Source organism: Bos taurus, chromosome 7 (genome assembly GCF_002263795.3).
Source record: "Bos taurus isolate L1 Dominette 01449 registration number 42190680 breed Hereford chromosome 7, ARS-UCD2.0, whole genome shotgun sequence".
Classification (NCBI taxonomy): domain Eukaryota; kingdom Metazoa; phylum Chordata; class Mammalia; order Artiodactyla; family Bovidae; genus Bos; species Bos taurus.
This window is the reverse complement of record NC_037334.1, coordinates 1,309,168-1,326,785: the sequence shown is the minus strand read 5'-3', so window position 1 is coordinate 1,326,785 and position 17,618 is coordinate 1,309,168. Positions and strand designations below refer to the sequence as shown.

Here is a 17,618-nt window from a genome sequence, read left to right as displayed (position 1 = left end):
TTACTGAAAAGCCTTAGACATAACCTGCTGGTTACCAAAAAAACAAAAAACAAAAAAGACCCACAGTCCAAGTTCCATAGTCTGCCTACTTCCGCCATCACCTACAGTAGACACATCAAACCACACAACTCCTTGAACCTGCCGTGCTTTCCCCTCACCTTTGTTTTAATGATGCCTGGCCTGGTTTCTAAGTCACTTCCTCCAGGAAGCCTTTTTGCCTCCCTCAGGGGAGGAGCGGGAGCTCCTCTGCTTCTGTGTGGTACTCATGCCATACTGCCCTGGCACAGATACAGCACTGGGTACAGAGAGCGCTGCAGCCTGTCACCCCAGGGCTCCTGCAGGGCAGGCCTGGTGCCTCAAGCTGGGAGATGGTGCCTCACGAATGGAAGGAAGGCTTAGGGTTAGGGTCATTCACAGAAACTGTGAATGAGGCTCTACACTTGTTTATTACAGTTTATATTTAATATGACACGTTGTTTTTTATAATATTTCCTCAGTAGGCATAGGGACTTTTAATGGGTGAGTCAAGATTTTTAAACTTATTTTTTTTTGCTACCTTTCTAAGTAATTATGGGGCTTCCCTGGTGGTTCAGACAGTAAGGAATCTACCTGCAATGCGGGAGACCCAGGTTCATTCCCGGGTTGGGAAGATACCCTGGAGAAGGGAATGGCACCTCACTCCAGTATGCTTGTCTGGAGAATTTCATGGACAGAGGAGTTGGGTGGGCTACAGTCCATGGAGTTGCAAAGGGTTGGACACGACTGAATGACTAACACATGTAAGTATTTAAAAAAAACCCGACGAAGCCAAACATTAAAGGCACTTCTGAAAAATAAAAAGACCGACAAAGACAGAAACCCAATCAAAGGTTCTGCTGCTTTAATCTTCTTTTTTGTCACTGAGTTTTTAGAAAACCAAATTTATCTTTTTCGACCATATTATTTGGAACCCTTAAATGGCCCTCTGGAGTAGTCAAAGAAAAGAAGTATAAAGACTTGGAACCAGAAGTACTGGGCTGGAATCCCAGGCCCTTCCTCCCATGGCATTTCTTGGAGGTCACTCAGCCCCCCTGGGCCTCAGGTTACTCCTTTGTGTTCGTATCTCGGGCTTACTGTGGCTAAAAGGAGAACTAAATGCTCAAAGAAAGAAGAGTATTCATGGTGAGGCTGGGGACAAGTATTTGCTGACACTCCTACAAAAAAAGCTGTCTCAGGAAAATAAACAATCAGATATGTGTGCCAGTGTGAGCAAGTTATTAGGTTGAGGACTTCCCAGATGGTCCAGTGGTTAAAGTCTGCCTGCTCAGAATGTAAAGGGAACCCACAACCCTGGCATCAGAGGAATGTGCTGTTGTTGTGTAGTCACTATGTCGTGTCCAACTCCTCGCAACCCCATGGACTGCAGCACACCAGGCTTCCCTGTCCTTCACTATCTCCCAGAGTTTGCTCAAACTCATGTCTGCTGAGTCGGTGATGCCATCCAACCATCTCATCCTCTGTTGTCCCCTTCTCCTCCTGCCCTCAGTCTTTCCCAGCAACAGGGTCTTTTCCAATGTAAAAAAATGTAGATCTCAGGTGATGCTGGGAAGAGCAAAATAAAAGAATTAAAAAAGAAGAAAAGAATCTGCCTGCCAATGCAGGGGACACGGGTTTGATCCCCAGGCTGGGAAGATTCCACGCGTAACTAAGTCCACGCACCTCAACTGCTGAGCCTGTGCTCTAGAGCCTGGGAGCCACAACTACTGAAGCCTGGGCCCTAAAGCCTGTGCTCTGCAACAAGAAAAGCCGCTGCAAGAAGTAGCCTGTGTACCACAGTCAGAGAGTAGCCCCTGCTTGCTGCGACTAGAGAAAGCCTGCACACAGTAACCAAGACCTAGCACAGTCAAAAAAAAAAAGAAGTTATTAGATTGAGAACTAAAAATTCAAAATCCTTCAGCTTAGTGTTTCTCAAATTGCAGGCAGCAACCCATTAATGGATCATAGAATCAATGCAGGAGTTTGTGACCCATATTAACAACAAGAAACCACAGAGAAGAAAAGATCTGTGTGTAGAAGGAAAACTGTGGAACTTCTGTTTCAGTCATACATGTGGGAGTACTGGGTCACAATAGAAAATGTATTTCGTACAGTAGGAGATGATTTTAAAAAGTTTTAAAAACACTGCTTGACCCTGAAGATTCGATAAGGGGTAGCCAGCTGAGACCGTTGTTTTGATCTCTCCCAGGAAGGGATCATTTAGGACAGACAATTCAAGAGGAACTCTGAGAACTAGAAGGAGTCTTAGAACTTCTGTCTGACTCAAACTGCAGCTGCTGCTAAGCCGCTTCAGTCGTGTCTGACCCCATAGACGGCAGCCCACCAGGCTCTGCCGTCCCTGGGATTCGCCAGGCAAAAACACTGGAGTGGGTTGCCATTTCCTTCTTCAATGCATGAAAGTGAAAAGTGAAAGTGAAGTCGCTCAGTCGTGCCCGACTCTTTGCGACCCCATGGACTGCAGCCCACCAGGCTCCTCCGTCCGTGGGATTTTCCAGGCAAGAGTACTGGAGTGCCACTGTCTTTGCCAATCTGACTCAAGATCTGCCTCCATACAGCTCCTGCCTTATAGTTTCCATCTGAATAAGCAACTCCTGGCAAGCTCATTAGCTTTTAAGACAGCTCATTTTCATGGAGGGAAAATTCTTACTGGCAGGAAGTTCTTCCTTACATTAAATGGAAACCTACCTCCCTGTAGATGCCTCCAGAGCTACATAGGAAGTATTACCCTCTGTAGGCACTGGTTAGTCACCTTGGGACTACTACAAGTATTAACTGGGGGCAATGTGGGTAATAACGGAGTCCCACAAAGGAGTAAGGTCTTGGTAGGCGCACAATCAACAGTAGCTGTTCTCACCTTTGAAAGTCCCGCAAATACTTGAGAACACCTCTTACTTCACCTCAGTCTCCTCTTTTCTAAGGTAAATATCCCCAAAGTATGAAATGATTAAGTTTTCAGATACTTTTATATTGAAATATGTCAATGTTCCTCTTAAAAAAGCTTGAGCAAAACAATTCAGAAATACTGAAATACTCTTAGTAGAGAGTAAAACAGAAACATCAATTCCTTTGACCTAGCCTATATATTTCTACCACAACAACTCAGAGGAGGATCGCTCAAAAAGAACACTGAAGCCCAATGGACTTGCTGCAGAGCTAGGACTTCTTGGTCTTCAATTATGCTACAGGATTTCAAATTTGCTCCCATTCTTTCAACAAGTCAAGCACATCATATTCATTTCCTCCCGCTGAGACTGTCTGAATCTTAAATGCTAGTCTACACCCCTCTGCAAATCTCAGAACATGATTTCTATGCATCAGAATCCAGGAACTAAGAAAGGGCTGTAGAGAATACCTAGCTGAACTGCCCAGTCAACTCAAAATCTCTCCTACATCATCCACATCTTATAACTTATTCCTCAAATAAAAACATTTCAAATAAATATTTACTTATGTTGAGGGAAAATAGATTTATGTAAACGTAAGCTGGTAAACGTTGAGATTTAACAAGGTTTACTTAAATAAAACCTAGCAGAAAACATACTTTGGGAATTGAAGTTCAATATAACTTGTTCAGTTGCTCACTTGTCTCTGACTTTTGCGACGCATGGCCTGCAACACGGCAGGCTTCCCTGTCCTTCACTATCTCCCGAAGCTTGCTCAAACCCATGTCCATTGAGCTGATGATGCCATCCAACCATCTCATCCTGCCCCTCCTTCTCCCCCTGTCCTCAGTCTTTCCTAGCATCAGGATCTTTTCCAATGAATTTGCTCTTCGTATCAGGTGACCAAAGTATTCGAGCTTTAGCTTCAGCATCAGTCCTTCCAATAAAGAGTCAGGGTTGATTTCCTTTAGGATTCACTGTTTGGATCTCCTTGCAGTCCAAGGAAGTCTGAAGAGTCTTCTCCAGCATCACAGTTCAAAAGCCATCAATTCTTCGGTGCTCAACCTTCATGGTCCAACTCTCATATCTGTACATAATTACTGGAAAAACCATAGCTTTGACTATATGGGAACTTTGTTGGCAAAGTGATGTACGTTTTTTAATATGCTGTCTAGGTTTGTCATAGCTTTCCTTCCAAGTAGCAAGCATTTTTTAATTTCACGGCTGCAGTCACTGTCTCCAGTGATTTTGGAGCCAAAGAAAATGAAATCTGTCACTGTTTCTAATTTTTCCCTATCTATTTGCCATGAAGCGATGGGACCAGACATCATAGTCTTAGTTTTTGAATGCTGAGTTTTAAGCTAGTTTTTTCCCTCTCCTCTTTCACCTTCATCAAGAGGCTCTTTAGTTCCTCTTTGCTTTCTGCCATTAGAGTGGTTATCATCTGCATATCTGAGGCTGTTGACACTTCTCCCAGAAATCTTGATTCCAGCTTGTGATTCATCCAGCCCAGCATTTCCCATGATGTGTACTCTGCATAGAAGTCAAAGAAGCAAGGTGACAATATACAGCCTTCACGTACTCCTTTCCCAATTTGAACCAGTTCATCATTTCATGTCTGGTTCTAACTGTTGCTTCTTGACCTGCATACAGGTTTCTCAGGAAGCAGGTAAAGTGGTCTGGTATTCCCATCCCTTTAAGAATTTTCCACTGTTTGTTGTGATCCACATAGTCAAAAGGCTTTAGTGTAGTCAACGAAGCATAAGTTTTTCTGTAATTCCCCTGCTTTTTCTATGATCCAATGGATGTTGGCAATTTGATCTCTGGTTCCTTTGCCTTTTCTAAATCCAACTTGTACATCTTCAAGTTCTCGGTTCATGTACTGTTGAAGTCTATCTTGAAGGATTTTGAGCTTGCTAGCATGTGAAATTGGAGAAGGCAATGGCACCCCACTCCAGTACTCTTGCCTGGAAAATCCCATGGATGGAGGAACCTGGTAGGCTGCAGTCCATGGGGTCGCTAAAAGTCGGACACAACTGAGCGACTTCACTTTCACTTTTCACTTTCATGCATTGGAGAAGGAAATGGCAACCCACTCCAGTGTTCTTGCCTGGAGAATCTCAGGGACGGCGGAGCCTGGTGGGCTGCCGTCTATGGGGTCGCACAGGGTCGGACACGACTGAAGTGACTTAGCAGCAGCAGCAGCAGCATGTGAAATGAGTGCAATTGTGCAGTAGTCTGAACATTTTTTGGCATTGCCTTTCTTTGGGATTGGAATGAAAACTGACCCTTTCCAGTCCTGCAGCCACAGCTGAGTTTTCCAAATTTTTCCAAATTTGCTAGCATATTGAGTGTAGCACTTTAATAGCATCATCTTTTAGGATCTGAAGTAGCACAGCTGCAATTCCAATACCTCCAACTAGCTTTGTTTTTAGTGATGCTTCCTAAGGCCACTCGACTTCATACTCCACGATGTCTGGCTCTAGGTGAGTGATCACACCACCATGGCTATCTGGGTCATGAAGATCTTTTTTGTATAGCTCTTCTGTATATTCCTGCCACTTTGTCTTAGTATCTTCTGCTTCTGTTAGGTTTATATCATTTCTGTTCTGTACTGTGTTCATCTCTGCATGAAATATTCCTTTGGCATCTCTAATTTTCTTGAAGCGATCTCTAGTCTTTCCCATTCTATTGCTTTCCTCTGTTTCTTTGCATTGTTCACTTAAGATACCTTTATTATTTCTTCCTGCTCTTCTTTGGAACTCTGCATTCAAACGGGTATATCTTTCCTTTTCTCCCTTGCCTTTCACTCCTCTTCTTTTCTCAGCTATTTGTAAGGCCTCCTCAGAGCCTTACTCAGGCACAACAAATGTTTGGGAAGCTAATATATAAAAATTCATTTACCATGCATTTATTTCCTTCTTTGACTATTATCCTGTTTATATCTGTCAAGTTTCAAAATTCACTAGATCTGCTTATAGTATTAAAAAAGTACAGCACAATTAGTCATGATTGAGTACTTATATAGTATTTCATCACAATAGAAGGTGGTGCTCCCAGATACATGGACTTTTGATTAACTTAAGTCACTACCGTCAAGCCTTGGGTGAACTTGCAGAGTGTGGTAAGGGAGGCAGAGTGCTTTCAACCCCAGGTGAGCAGCAGTCCATGACCCATGGAGGCCTGGGCCTGCCTGGGTTCCACAGCTCTGCTTTTGTATCTGGACACAGATCTTGCTCACTGCTTGATCTTGCTCACAGGGTCTCACCAGTGGCTAGACTGGGTCAGTCTTACTGACATCACAGTACACAAGTTCAGTGTAACACTGTTAGAAGAGCAAACTATAATAGTAGGTAGATGGTATAAGGTGGAATTTACTAGTAATATCCAGACAAATCATTAACATGTGAAAAGACAGAATCTACTCATATAGAAGACCATCTTAGAAATGGAGGAGGGTACCCAAAAAACTGAAACAGAGCAATTAAATTGAAAAGGCAATCTCATTTTGACTGCAATTTTTTGGTAAAAATGAAACGGGAAATAAGAGAGATTTCAAAGAATTAATGAAGAATAATTATAAATTTATTTGCTAAAATAAACTTTTCAGAATTAAAATCACATAGGAATTTTTCATCAATATTCTTAGAAGGAGACATTGAATAAGAGTGGGTATTTATTTATTTATTTTTGGCTGCACTGAATGGCTTGTAGATCTTAGTTTCCAGACAAGGGATCGAACCCAGGCCCCCAACAGTGGAAGTGTGGAGTCCTAACCACTGGACTGCTGGGGAATTTCCAACCATTATCTTTTTTTCCAATCCCCTAGAATTAAAATGGACTTAAAAAAATTAAGTACTGTTACAAAAAGTTAACACAGAAAAGCATATAGGAGAGAAAAACATCATCCAAAATTTTACTAAATTCAGAAAATCACCATTAATAATTTGGTCACCATCCTTTTATCCATCCATATGTGTGTACACACACACACACACATACACACACACACTCTCTCTCTCTCAACTTCTCTAAATGGAATTATGGAAATTGTCATTGAGAGTGGTTTTGACTAAGACACAGAAATAATAGTCAAATGAATAACTGTACTAACAACCCTCTACGAAGGCTGATGGGAGAAGGGATGGACTAAGACATGGGTCTAAGATCTATGACTCAGATTCTGAGTCATGCGTGCGTTTATGAATGGAACTCTACCTTAAAACAGGTTGTCTATTGAGCATTCTCTAAAATATCTAAAACATGAACTGAGCACCTGGCCAATTCTGAGTGGCAGCAAGGTGACTATTAAATTACTTAACAATTCCCTAAAAGTACCCAGTGTGCAGCTACTTGCTTGGTTTTTGCTCATTTGAGAAATTTTAAGAAGTGGGCTTACATTATCATCTTGTCTGATGGGTTGGTATGGGAGTAAGCAAAAGAGGTGACTTCAGGAGAAATAAATATTTCCCTCCAAACTGAGGGTTGATTACAGGCACTCGTGAGCTCTTATGATTCTATTTCATGGAAGAAAATTAAATTCATTTGCCAAGTGATAAAGACAGATGGCCATCTTATTCATACAACTTTGAAAGAATCTCAGAGGAATTGTTTTGGCTAACATTTATTGAGCACTTATTATGTACGAGGCACTGTGCTAAGCACTTTATATGCTGATACTTACAACAATCCTATGATGTACTCCTACCATTATTCTTGTTTTATGGATGACTAAAATGAACTTCAGATAAATATTATATAGGTCTCACAAGAAAAATATGGAGGAGCAGGTAGTCATATCCAGGTATGTGTGACTCTAGAGTCTGAGCTATTAACACTGTGCTATGTTGAAGTAAAACTGCATCAGGTGGACCCAAGAGAAGCAGCCAGCTGGTGACCTACTGGATGAGGTTGAGACTACTCATCTGAAGACTGCCAAGTGACCATGACATCCTCTCAATATGCAATACGTCAAGGATGCCAAAGGGTACTTCTTGTAAGTATCTAGCCAAAAGATCAGGTTAGAAGTAATAACATCACGTCATTGGAAACGGAAGTGTCTTGCCCATTGTTTCTACAGTTGGACTATGAGCATTTAATTAAATCAATTACATGAGCGTGGTTGGTTGTTACGAATCAACTAAAGTGCCAGGACATAACAGAATACAGAAAGCACAGGAACTCCACCAATTCAAGTTCAAATTTCAGCAGTGTTCCAGGGATGCTTTCATCTTGAATAAGTTTTCATGAATATTGCTTAAAAGAAAGGACTGAATAATATCCTAATGTAAATGCCCCAAGTTTAATGCAAAACAAATAAAGCCGCCCCCATGGAAACAAGCTACCCCCATGGAAAGCTACTTTTGGAAAACCACTGGATCAAACTGGACCTCAACAGTTATCCAGCCCAAATTTTCCACCCAACAGCTCTGACAAGTAAAACTCAGCTTCTGCCTGCGTTCCTGGTCCAGGGCACTCCCTACCCCCACAGCAAACCATCTCACTGGTTCTTCCTTTTACCAAGGTGAAATTTTGCCTATCTGTAACCTGGTCTTCATTTTGTCCTATGAAAATACAGTCTATGCTTATTTTTTTTTTTTCCTGATCGTCTTTCTAATATTTAGAAGTCACAGATCTTTCTGATTGCTTCTTTCTTGCAGGTTAAATGTCCATGTTCCTGTAACCATAGGTCAGCGTGCCAGTTCTCCACTGAAAGCTAAGTATATAAAACTCCAGGTAAAGTTTGATGAGCACGCGGGGCTCGTCCCCCAGGGCTAATCCCATCAATGATCAGGACGTGGGGATTCTCTACATACTACAACTGTACTGCTTTTCTTGGCATTTGTTCCATTGTTGATTTATTCTAACCTTGTGGCTAATGAAAGCCCCGAAATCTTTTCTAAAGTGAACAAAGTGAACTCCCAATCAGTGTTACTGTTTGTGAAATAAACTGTTTTGTTAGGTATGATCCCATCAGGATCAGTATGAAATTGGTGGAAGCCAATTCTCATGATCTTTACGAAAATGACATATTTTCCTGGGATCATTTGGCACATGCAATCCAAAAAACAATTTGTTACTTACTCATTAGCATTCAAGCTAGCTGTGGCTCTGATGATCATGTAGCAGAGTGTGAGGGCACTGAGGAGGCCAAAACTGGCAATAATAAACCATTCTTCTGTTGACAAAGGAAAGGGAGGAAATCACTCTGGGGAGAAGACTTAAGTCAAATCGATGTCAACATTTCCCTCAAATGCAACGAAGCAGACGTCAACGAAGGTGTAAGCCAAGACTGGCACAAGGAAATGAAGCAGGAGGAGGTTTGCCAGAGAGATACTAAGTGCAGAAGGTTAGTGGAAGTAGTGGTGAAAGCTGCAAGGGAGAAAGGAAAGCATGGCCCAAACATTTCTTCCAGTTAAGGTCCTGAGGTCTGTGAGAGGTGTGGCCACCAAAATGTGTGCAGAAAAAAGATGTATATAAAATGGCACACGGACACATTTTTAAAATTGTTAATTTAAATGACAGTAAAGTGGACCAGCCATACTTATAACCTCTTTTTCTTCATCTGTCACTTCTGCATGCTTGTGTCATTCATTCCTAAAGAAAGGCTTAGAAAGATGGAGCAGTGGTCCCCAAAGGTCTCGTGGGTACTCCAAGCAGTTCGCAGGCTGGCCTCCATGGCATTCTCATCTATATTCTTTTTGTCTATGAGTGGGTTTACTTAAGAGTCTTTTTTTAAAAAGGACATCTTATTGGTGTCTCCTGCAAAGAAGAAGACTACCCTTCACGACTCCACCACTAAGAAGCAGCACTGGCTGTTAAGGCTTTATTAAGCAGAAGTAGAAAGGGAAGCTTATTCACAAGAGACTTGGCCCATCAAAGAGATGAAAACCTCTGGTACACAGAACTCTAAAGGTTTTTTATCTAGTCCCTTTCTAGATCTAGGAAATCAGTTAATATTTTCTCTTGACTTTTCAAACTCTGTATCATCAGGGTAATATTTCAAAAACAGTATTTACTGAGAACCATAAAAACAACCTGAGAATCAATCTGACTTCCTAAAAAGTTTTAACTATATTTCCTAAAGTATACACAAACTAGGACTATTTAACAAAGTTTTACACAGTAAAATTCCCTATACATTTGCAATAATGCAGAGAGAAGAAATTTATACTTGGAATGCCAAACGTTTACATGTGAAAGCTATGTGTAACATGGGTGTTTCTAATCTGCTTCCCATGGATCTTACAGCTATGCAACACTGTGTGTGCCCACTAATTCTTCTAGAAAAAGGCTATTATACTTTCATCGAATTTTAAAGCTGGTGATCTTCAAAAGGTTAAGAAGAACTGTTCTTCAGGATTCCAGAATGCTGAGTTGTTCTACAAGCATTTCTCTGCCCATCTTGGTTTACATTATTAAAATGCACAGCTCTTTCTTTTTAGATAACAGTGCAGCCACTGCTTCTTGGAATACAAATTCTTCATCAACAGAGTGAATTTATAAGGTTTTTCTTTAAGTCAAAATAACAAACATTCAAGAACCCATGCAAAAATCCACCATTTTTAACCCCATATATTTTAAATTAGAAAAAATAAATGTTGGTCATCAATTTCAAGAAGCTTAATATAGCATTCTTTATTTTTTTCTTCTTAAGACTTTTTTATGCATGATAAGCCCACTAACTTCAATTACATCTATGTTTCCAATTTTGAATATAGCATCCAGACATGCATGGCATTTCAGTTATAAAAATTAGTAACCAAAAAGAAGTAAACACCGTCACAATAACACCCGATGGGCCCAGAGGCACATTAGCACCGACCCGCTGCAGGCAGGGTCTTGTCAGCTCTGTCCTCCCCAGTGTGTGTTTAGCACGGTGCCTTGCGGACAGTGGCTGCTGGCTGAGCGCACTGTAGTTACTACGGCACTACAGAGCTTTGAGCTTAAAGGAGAAGCAGCTTCGGTCTAATTTAACCACATGAATTTCATTTTAACATGTACAAATTTGCTAAAGGTGATTAATTTGACACATGAAGTAATATTTTTATCATCAAAATGTAAGATTTTGAGAGGATATTTCTATATAAAATATAATGCAATAATTACTTAATGTAGTAGTAGGTGCTCAATAAATGTTGATCAATGAAAGACCTACCAATAATTCGTTAATAAACAGGCAACCTTTGTCTCCTTTATTACTATTACATCATTTTAAAAAAATCTAGCCCATAAAACCTAAATGTCAAAGCAGGAAAACATGAAATGCTGTTAAAACAAACCACTGGGAAATGGTAAGAAATTAGCCAAAATGTATCAAAGAATAGTTTTACTGATTCTATAACTTAACGAACTCTCCTTGAGTTTAAACAAATGAAGAATAAAACCTGCAAAATCATTTTCTAACAATTTCTGGTTGGCTAAAAACATGTATAAATCAATTGAATAGACCACCCAAGTCTTATAACTTAAGGGGAAAGTCTTTTTGTAATAGTTTTATCCATTTTACTGACTCCCAGAAGTTGAGAGGAGTCCCATTAGGGTTAGGGCTTGAAGCTATAGGCAAGCACAGCATACACTGAAAAAGGCAGCACCAGAGTGGTGATGAGGAAGATGGGGTGAAAGGTTGTTAGAAGAGAATAACACAAAGAATGGATTGAAAACAGCTGGCTTGTTACCGGGTGAATGTCCACTCACACGCCTGCCAGCCCACTCATACTTTGGAAAGGCCATCAAAGCATTCAGAGCATTTTTTTTTTTCTTGTCAACATTTCAACAATCATGACATTCATAACTAGCCCAGAACATTCTTTAAAAGTAGATTATCTTATGGCTTTTCTCACACCTCTTGTACAATTAAAGAAAGATGCCAAATTTCATAAAAGTATAAAATACAGTGAGCAGCAACTGGCTATCTCAACTGTTCTTAAAGTTGTGAGTTTTAGGTTCAAATTCTGGATGAGTGTTTTACTAAGTTTCCTGCAGCACAGGAACTAGAGACCATTGGGGCTCACAGTTACACAGCACACCTGTGACACTGCGGACGTCCCACCTCACATCCCTGCGTGCAACACCACCACTTCAAAACAGGCTGATAACGCAGCTATTAAGACAGACCTCTGATCAACTGCTCATCAAATGGCAACTATAATCATTACTCAAATAAAAATACACAAGTTTCTTACTAGAAAGGAAGTTTCATGATTACAAATATCTGTTTTAACAAAAGCACCCATGACTTTCTCAGTTATAGACTTAAGTCACTGGCCCCGGTGGCCGATCGCCTCAACTCTTCACCACATGTCAAATATCAGCAGCAAGCCAGTCCCACGCCCTGGGCACAGGGCCCACTTACTTGTTACTGCGATGTTGATCTCTCCTGTTCGAGGAGTGAGCTCGCCATCCTGAGGAAGAGGCGAGATCCCCGAAGTGCGAAGTGGCTCAAGGCCAAGGGAGTTGTCGCTGGCGAGCTCACCTAGGGCCGATCTTCGGTTAACCGCTTGGGTTCTGGTGAGCCTTTCCATATCAAATGCTACATTATCAGTACACGGTAAATTTGGCTGCAAAATATTTCCAGGTTAAAAGTGCTTGTAAGATTAACAGATCCTTTTATCAAATTCTAAATGCTTGACATCCTGTTGAAAAGATTTTATCAGTTTTTTCCATGTGAGTTCCTCTCATTTCTCCCCGCCCCATTTACACTGTCCATTCTTGTTCAAGAGTTTTTATTTAAAAGAAACAGATGATTTCTTCCCCAAAATGATACAAAGGAAAGCCAAAATCCACTGTAGAACTGAGAAAATTGGATACTTCATCTTTATAAAGGACAACTTTTTGTGAACATGGCTCACAGGCAAAGAGATTCATTACCATTATTATAAAGTTGACAATCAGTGCAGTGTATCACTTTGGTGCATGTGTTAACACAGATAACATAAAATATCCCTTTCACCCTATTAACTGTTCTGTAACACCTCATCTTTTGCTAGTCAGGTTTTAAATATATTTCACCTTTAAAACATAAAGCATACAACCAAGAGTAGATCAACAGTGAAAAGTCTTCTGACTCTAAAAAAACCTGTTTCAAAATTTAAGCATCTAATGCTAAGGGAGAGGAACAGAGTGCTGTGGGGCTAAAGGCTACTATCATCCACTAAATAGTGGATATGGAAGGCCAGGGATGCTGCCAGACAGTCTCAAGCACAGCCCTCACCAGAAGGGATTATCTAGGCCAGTGTCAAATTAAGAGGTAAAGAAACTACAAATCACTGACATGACCTTTGAAGATGGGAGGATAAATGGGGCACTACTACCTAACTGGATTGCTTCTAAAATGTCATCTGATAGCATATTTTAAATAGGATTAATCAGATCTGCAAAGCTAAAATGAGGAATTCATCTGTTGGGTCAACATAAACTTTCTCCTCTACATGGAGATTATTCAATCACTCTTGAAAGAACTCCAGGGTCCTCAGGTAGTCAATGCTGGCTCACCTGGCTATGGCTGAAGTGCTCTATGTGGCTGGCACCCAACCAAAGCCCCTACCCAGCTGTCAGAGATCTGCTCAGGGCTGGCACTGCCTACCCTCACTGACTGCACTAACCAACATCTGGGAGAGCAAAGCCCAGAGAAGGGAATGGCATCCCACTCCAGTACTCTTGCCTGGAAAATCCCATGGGCAGAGGAGCCTGGTGGGCTGCAGTCCATGGGGTCGCTAAGAGTTGGACACGACTGAGCGACTTCACTTTTTTTCACTTTCATGCACTGGAGAAGGAAATGGCAACCCACTCCAGTGTTCTTGCCTGGAGAATCCCGGGGAGGGGGGAGCCTGGTGGGCTGCTGTCTATGGGGTTGCACAGAGTTGGACACGACTGAAGTGACTTAGCAGCAGCAAGAGAGCAAAGCCAAATTCAAGAGGAAGAAACATAAGTAATGACACGGTTTTATACCATGTTGAATGCAGAAAAAATTACTACTGGACTACAGTTAAAAATCCACATTCTACTCCTTAAAAAAAAAAAAAAGATATTGGAATATAGAAAAATCACATCCTTCTTTCTACCTTAGTTCTTCATCACACACCTACCACCCAACAGAAGCATGCTTTAAAGTAGACTGGCACAGTTCTTCAGCTGCCCTTCCATGAGTTCTCCGATGGGGGCTGGACTGTGATGTGGGAAAAATGTAGTAATGGACCAACAAGACTATCTGGCAGAGAAAGCCTATGTTATGTTATGCTTAGAGGTAAAACGACACAGACGTATTAACAAAATAGGAAACATACCACAATGCCCAGGGCCTTCAAAATATTAAGTTTGCACATAGGACAGGTACAATGTTCACTAAGCCAGGGATCCACGCAGGATTTGTGGAAAACATGCCTATAAAAAAACAGAGAATTATATCACAAATTTTATCCTGAAAAACTCTTAGGCCAAAATGTAAAGAAATGAAATTTTTAGTTAGTCTGTTTGGTCCCAAGAGACAAATAGTGAGGATGTACTAAAACAGAGCTGGCAGAAAATCTCCTAAATCCAATCTTATATGTTAACAGCACTGTATAATGAGAACTGATAAGTAGTATTTGGCTGTTTGGTTTTATTCCATCAAATCCCAAATAAAGATTTGAGGAAAAGTAGGAAATTTACTAAGAATGAAGATAACTATATTTTATAGATCAGTTGTTTCCAATATCTAAAGCAGAAAAATAGAATTTCAAAAAATACTAACCAGGAGTTAAATATTAACCAGGAGTTTAAACTCTATATAATTAGTTTCATGGACTTCTGTTCAAACGTTGTTTAAAACATTATTTAAAGAGTTCTTGTAAAACAGATAGACAGGGAGCCCAGCCTGGCACTCTGTGAGTACCTAGATGGGTGGCGGGGGGGAGGGGAGGGATGCTCAAGAGGGAAGTGGTATATGTCTGATTATGGCTGATTTATGTTGTTGTATAGCAGAAACCAACACAACATTGTAAAGCAATTTTCCTCCAATTAAAAAAAATAAACCAAAGGTAAAAACAAAAAAATAAGTAAATGAAATGAAAAAAACAAGACTTCTAAGCAACCCAAGTTAAACGCTTATAAAGTTACAGGGTAGTTGGGACTATTTTTAGGGATGAGCTGTGCTTAGGGATCAGATAACATTTAACCAGCAGTTTTTAGCTGAAATGTTGAAGGGAGAGAGGATGGGCGATTTTTATTCCAGAGAGTGGACAGTCACATCCTTGTGACTGGAAATAAGTCATGGAGGGTTTTGCATTCTTGAAGAAGGTCCCTGTGCCCTATGGAAAGGGGAAAAGACAGTGAGGGAGCTGTTGGAATAATTTCTCAAGCTCCTGTGCCTCCCTGTGGTAGCTCTGAGAGCCTGAAATGAGGCCACAAGGAAGCCCCCGAGTCCTGGCCCATGGGGCAGGGGCAGAGACAGGGGCCACGACAGGCACCATTATCTAATCACAGTCTCGGGGCAAGATAAAAGAAATTTTGAGAAAGATACCAAATTGAACCATCATATGCTTTTTAAATGTTGTTTATTTGTACTTTATATATTAGCTTATAAGTAGTTATGTATACCTTTTCAAAATGTATATACCTGTTTTAAAACGTAGCTTCAATTTAAAAAAGTAAGAGATTTAGAAAATTCACTATTTTAATTGGGATTTGGAAGAAACATTCATGCTTACAGTTTCAACCCAAATAACCGATCGTCACTCGGTAGCCTTGTGCCCACTTTTTGGGGGAAGAATCAAGATGTGTGTGCGTGCTTAGCCGTGTCCAACTCTGCCCAGATCTCCTGCATGACAGGCGGATTCTCTACCCACTTCGTCACCTGAGAAGCCCAAGAATTAAGACATTGGCAACTAAATGGTAGTAAAGGACCTGCCCGCCAGTGCAGGAGACATGAGATGCGAATTCCATCCCTGGGTTGCGAATCTCCCCTGGAGGAGGGCTTGGCAACCCACTCCAGTATTCTTGCCTGAAGAATCCCATGGACAGAAGAGCCTGGTGGGCTACAGTCCATAGGGTCACAGTCAGTCAGACACGACTGAAGTGACTTAGTACACACAGTCTGAAACTTAGATAACGCAATGAATCAGAACCTCATCAACCCTGAAGGTTTTCACTTAAAGGGTCAAAGTCATCGAACCATAGGCAAGACCTAAACTCATTTAGTATACATAACACATTGTCACATCTGTTTACTGTTCCTTACATCTGGAGTGTACTCTGAAAGGGAGATAAAGGCTTGCCCCAGAATTCCGCTGAGGGTATTCTCAGAGGTGGGGATTATTCCCCAGCAGCTGTGACGGTGTTGGCTGTGGCCTAAGAAAGATAAGAACAAGGCCTCCAGTCCTTTTTTCAGATACAGACCCCTTTAGGTCTGACATAAATGACAGCTCCTCCTCACTGCAAGGGTGCATCTGCCTTTATTTGGCAATGTTTCTGGGAGGTCTATGGACCAGTGAGGGTTTGGTCAGCGTTGGCAGAGATGGGGGGCTGGGGAGGTGCTCTCAGCCAGTTCGATGCAGTGTGGACAGGGGACCTGGGCCAGCTGGCAGGTGACAGAAGGCTGTGTGACCTCTGGTGCAGCTGCTGTGGTGTTGGGGAGCTGACCTGAACCAGCTGTCTGTGGAAATCCTGGTTTAAGTCAGCACTGCTGGCTTTTACCTTCCCTTCTTACCAGCGTTTCTGCTTTCCTCTTTTCTTATTATCTAGCTTTTCTTTTCTATTACCGGTTATTTGGAATGAACAAAATGGTTTAATCCCGTAATTTTTAAAGCTGTGTAAGTTGAGTGTTCTCTGTCCCTTTAACCTTAGTTATAAATGGATTTCTCTTATGTCAGGGTCCTTAAGTGTTCCCTTGTAGGTTTGCCGATCTAAAACAAAGTGTCTGGTTCCCTGTGGAGCACTGTAATGAAGGAAAACAAAGACCAACTGTTCTCTAGGGACAAGCTGGGAAAGAAAGCCTCTCTTCCTTAGCTAACTCAAAATCAGAAAGCTTTTTTGTTTTTTCTCCATGAAAACCCCTTTCCTTTAGGCTATCTGCCCAGCCTATGGCTTTGCCACCCTCAGTCGCCACCCCAGCCAGCAAGCTGCCCCTTCCTCGCTCCCTCCCAAACGTCTTCCTCCAGTCACGCTCTTTCCAGGATTACAACGGTCTAGCTCCTGCACCTGGCCCAGGAAACATCAGTCTAATTCCCACAGCACAGCTCTCTCTCTTCACCTGCTGGCCCTTCTGACACAAGCCGTCACTCTCCCTCAGGCCACTGACAGCACTGTCGTGAAGAGCTGCCCTGTATTCGCCAATCTCTTCTTCGTCACCTGTTTTCTTTACCTCTTGCTTCTGTCTCCTCAGGTCTACTGTTTTACCAAACTCCACACGGCCTTCCCTTCCTCCTGGGCAAAGTTCTGCTCCTACCACAGCCTGAGCCGTAACAAACAGCCCTTTCTGACTACCAGCTGTCTCATCTGAACACTGTGGGGGAGAAGCACAGTGGGGAAGGCTGCCTGCCATCTACCTCGTGAGGCTGTTTGGAGCAGTAAGTGAAAAACTTAGGAAAGGCACCAAGGATATGCCAATAAAAGGTATTATTAAACAAACAACCAGGCAGAGTAATGCCAGTATTTCACACAACTCCTGCTACACGGTCAGAACACTTCAGCCTGCCTCAGGTCTCTGCACGCCCGCGCCAGAGT

General features: G+C 41.7%; 1 protein-coding gene across 2 annotated transcripts in view; it reads right to left on the bottom strand.

The window, feature by feature from the left end:
• Window positions 1-17,618, bottom strand: part of RNF130 (ring finger protein 130) — a 143,530-nt gene that overhangs the window by 1,084 nt on the left and 124,828 nt on the right. The window contains exons 6-8 of one of the 2 annotated variants that reach the window (NM_001099708.1): window positions 14,204-14,300; window positions 12,274-12,478; window positions 9,003-9,096 (exon numbers count right to left, since the gene is read on the bottom strand). In NM_001099708.1, the coding sequence (NP_001093178.1) occupies window positions 9,003-9,096; window positions 12,274-12,478; window positions 14,204-14,300 (396 nt within the window). The remainder of the gene's footprint in view (window positions 1-9,002; window positions 9,097-12,273; window positions 12,479-14,203; window positions 14,301-17,618) is intronic. The other variant, XM_059888213.1, reaches the window with a different exon arrangement.